This window comes from Lactuca virosa, chromosome 7 (genome assembly GCF_052849685.1).
Source record: "Lactuca virosa cultivar CGN04683 chromosome 7, Lactuca_virosa_CGN04683_v6, whole genome shotgun sequence".
In the NCBI taxonomy this organism is placed as follows: domain Eukaryota; kingdom Viridiplantae; phylum Streptophyta; class Magnoliopsida; order Asterales; family Asteraceae; genus Lactuca; species Lactuca virosa.
In genome coordinates, this window is record NC_136432.1 from 38944360 (window position 1) to 38947885 (window position 3526).

General features: G+C 35.2%; 1 protein-coding gene across 5 annotated transcripts; it reads right to left on the reverse strand.

Moving 5' to 3' along the window:
- Positions 1-426: 426 nt before the first annotated feature.
- On the reverse strand, positions 427-3306 carry LOC145124919 (cold-responsive protein kinase 1-like). Of its 5 annotated transcripts, XM_079060398.1 has the most exons (9): positions 3208-3287; positions 3054-3081; positions 2533-2748; positions 2305-2413; positions 2098-2210; positions 1803-2013; positions 1453-1690; positions 1137-1287; positions 427-1043 (listed from the first exon to the last, which is right to left on the reverse strand). In XM_079060398.1, exons 4-9 carry the CDS (start codon positions 2372-2374, stop codon positions 732-734), a joined length of 1095 nt encoding a protein of 364 aa, XP_078916524.1. In that variant the 5' UTR covers positions 2375-2413; positions 2533-2748; positions 3054-3081; positions 3208-3287; the 3' UTR covers positions 427-731. The 5 variants fall into 5 exon arrangements, with proteins under 5 accessions (XP_078916524.1, XP_078916522.1, XP_078916521.1 ...); XM_079060396.1 differs by having other exon boundaries at positions 2533-2700; positions 3054-3306; XM_079060395.1 differs by having other exon boundaries at positions 3054-3306.
- Between the last annotated feature and the right edge of the window lie 220 nt (positions 3307-3526).

Consider the following 3526-nt stretch of genomic DNA (forward strand, 5'->3'; position numbering starts at 1 on the left):
GCCATCGGGAGATCTCTTAACTTGAAAAGCTTTGCTCGAATGGTCGGATTAAGGAAATAATGTAATCAGGAGTATGCTATATGAGGGTATCATTTATTAGGTAGTTGATGACCAGGTTGTGACGTGGTTGAATAGCTACAATAACGCCTTAACTTCTCTTGCATGTCGGACTGCCAAGTAAGCTTCGTAACCAGACAACCGACTAAAATCGATCAACATGACGTAATTGACAGGTAATTTGAAAGTTGAGGGACTAATTGCGCAAAAAATAACTTGAGTGACCAATCCAGAACAAAACCAAAACTTTATTGTGCTAGTGTGTCAATTTCACTTGATTTTAAATCATTAAACGGAACCTATCTTCTTGACATAAGTTTGATCTGTATTTTCCCACTTCAACTTGTAATTTGCAAACACCCTTATAAATTTCTTTCATCAATCCAATATATTTTAGTTTAATCAAGTGTTAATCATATACAAATTAACCCATAATTACTTTAATATTTCAATTTTCGACCACAAAAAATAAAAAACTGCCATCCCTCGACATATACGATGAAAAGAAAGCCGTCCCTGGACCCCGTTAGGTTTGTCTGTTGCAGGTTCGCCGTCACCGACTGAGATCAACATTAGCCGTCGGCTACAAATGACAGCTAAGCGAAGACAGCCATACGAATATGGCGGCTCATAAATAAATCATCAACTATGTATGTTCTCTTCTTATTCTTAATTCATCGAGGGGTTACTTGTGTAATTGTGGTGGGAAAAGAAGTTATCTGGCGGCTGGTGGAAGCGTCAGAAGATACCTTTTTATTCCCGCTAGAATCTTGGAAAAAACCTGGCGGCGTCAATTGTTTTTCGTTTAGTCGAATGTTTCTTGACAGCATGTCGACAACCTGGCTCATGATTGGCCTACGGCTGGCGGTCGCTTGAGTACAAAAGAAAGCTACTTTTATGTACTTTATCACTTCCTCCGAATCATATGTTTTTAGCTCTGGATCCACAAGCTCCAACAGTTTCTCCTCTTCATACAGCTCCCACGCCTACATAACAAGAAAAAAAAAATCTCAAAATAAACCATTAAGCCCTAATTTTTTACGAATTACAAATTTGTCCTCATTGAGAAAACCACATACCCATTCCAATAGAAGTTTCTGTGATGGACCCCAACCTGACGTTGAACTGCCTCTACCGCTAATTATCTCAAGAACGAGAACCCCAAAGCTATAAACGTCCGCTTTCAATGTCAACTGCCCACCCAATACGTATTCAGGAGCCAAATAACCACTGAAAAGGAACAACAATAACGAATTTTATAGCAACATAATTTTATTTATTTACTTTCATTTCATTTTATTACATCATTGTACTTTCAACTTTCATCGTATAAATATATTGTAATTTGGAAAATCAACCCCAATTGTAATAGGAAATATTGTAATAGAAACTCACGTAGTTCCGGCTATTTTGGTGCTTATATGAGTAATGGTATCTGGAAAAAGTTTAGCCAATCCAAAATCTCCAATTTTTGGTGTGAAATGTTTGTCTAGAAGTATATTACTAGCTTTAATGTCTCTATGCACAATATGTGGCTCAAGTTCTTCATGAAGATATGCAAGACCACGTGCTGTTCCAATGCAGATCTCAGATCTTCGTTTCCAGTTCAGCTCTGCAATATGGATTTTTTTACCTGTACATTGTAATCAAGTTACATCACACACACACACACACACACACACAAAAAAAAAAAAAAAAAAAAAAAAAAAAAAAAAAAAAAAACTCATTTTCACTTTGTTGATTACCTAAAAGCGCAGAGTCAAGGCTGTTATTTTCCAAAAATTCATACACTAAAATACGATGAGTTCCTTCAACACAACACCCGATCAACTCGACTAGGTTTCGATGTCTCACATTTGATATCGCATTTATTTCTGCTAAAAATTCACGAACTCCCTGCTTTGATTCAGCACTAAGCGATTTTACAGCTATTTGTGTTCCATTATTCAGGATTCCCTAACATTTTTTATCAAGCATATATGTTCAGTTCATATGTATGTATGTATAAGTGTGTGTGAGAGAGAGAGTGAGTGTGTGTACCTTGTAAACGATTCCAAAACCACCTCGCCCGATCTTTGCACTTCGATCAAAGTTATCGGTTGCTAATCTTAATTCTCTATATGAAAAATTCCTTATGTTATCTAGAGGAAAACCTGTGTGATAATGTAAAGGTTAGAATTAGAGTTTTTTTTTGGATAAGAGTGAAGTTATTGATTTGTAAATGAACAGTTGAGATTATGTGCATACCTTCTAATTCTGGACGAGTGTTTATCTCTTTCTTTTGTACACGTTTGGAACCAAAGCAGCTACAACCCATGTCTGTTTGATTCACAAACACTTTCTTGTGATGCTCAACCTTGTAACACAGAAAAAATGATGTGTGAAAAGTCATATTTGTAGCAGCTACCAAGCTCAATTATTCAGCAATGTTCATTAATTCTTGAAGGACAATAGTTGATTACACATCATTTATACCTCATGTGGTACAAGTTGTCGTTTGCCCTAGAATTGTCGGTGTTTCACCATCTACAAAAGGACTACCACTTTTCTTAAAGTCACAAGAAGTTACAAAGTCACAGGCTGGAAAAAGCTAGATTACTCTCTGCTTCAACTTCGTTGTCAATTGAAAGTACCTCTTTATGTCTAAGAAAAGCAACAAAAGTTTCATATGACCAAATCCGTACAATTGACCTGAATCAAATCGAAAGATAAGGCTGAGTTTTCTTTCATCTTCATCTGCTGCTAAGCGAAGAACAGTCTTAAGTTTCTAACTAATCAATACAAGCGAAGCACTCGAGAAAGTTTTTTCGGCTTAATCGGTTCAAAGCAAAGCTAGATTTCAATCGTTTAACTCTAGAATCATATGATAAATTAAGCAAATCACTAAAACTCATCAACAACAGCTCCTCAAAGCAAAATCAAGCTCAGATCCACAACCACTAACTGAAACAACTTCTTAACGAGAATGACAATCATAAAAAAGATGCAGAAATTACCTTTTATGCACGAATTCACCGGAGCATACTGGAACCACGAATGCGATGATTTGAAAGATCAAACGAGAATATCAGCGATTATAGTTGACTTGCTTAAATTAACGAGAGAGTTTAAGAGGATTCGACCACTGATTCAGGATAAATCCGTCAATACCTTCTCAGATTTTTCAATATATTGATTGTTGTTCCACTGCGCGTGGGAGAAAATAGAAATGGTCATACGGTGGTGCAGATAGTCTTTCTCCACTGTCTCTGTTCCCACCAAATTTCTAACAAATATTGTTTTTTTTTTGGATATTTAATAAAAAAACAACAGAATATTAAAAAGTCAAATTATGTAAAAACCATTATAATTTAGCATTTTTAAGATTTAATCATTAGATTTTAACTTTTTCAGATATATCGATCATTTTGATTTAACATATTATAGCAGATTAAAATAACAATATTAAAAAAATATTGTATTTTAGAGT

Coding starts and splice junctions, on each gene's coding strand:
- LOC145124919 (XM_079060397.1), bottom strand. CDS start 2,374: ATGGGTTGTAGCTGCTTTGGTTCCAAACGTGTACAAAAGAAAGAGATA. Junction 1,691..1,802: donor CCTTGACTCTGCGCTTTTAG/GTAATCAACAAA, acceptor TACAATGTACAG/GTAAAAAAATCCATATTGCA. Junction 1,044..1,136: donor AGAAACTTCTATTGGAATGG/GTATGTGGTTTT, acceptor CTTGTTATGTAG/GCGTGGGAGCTGTATGAAGA.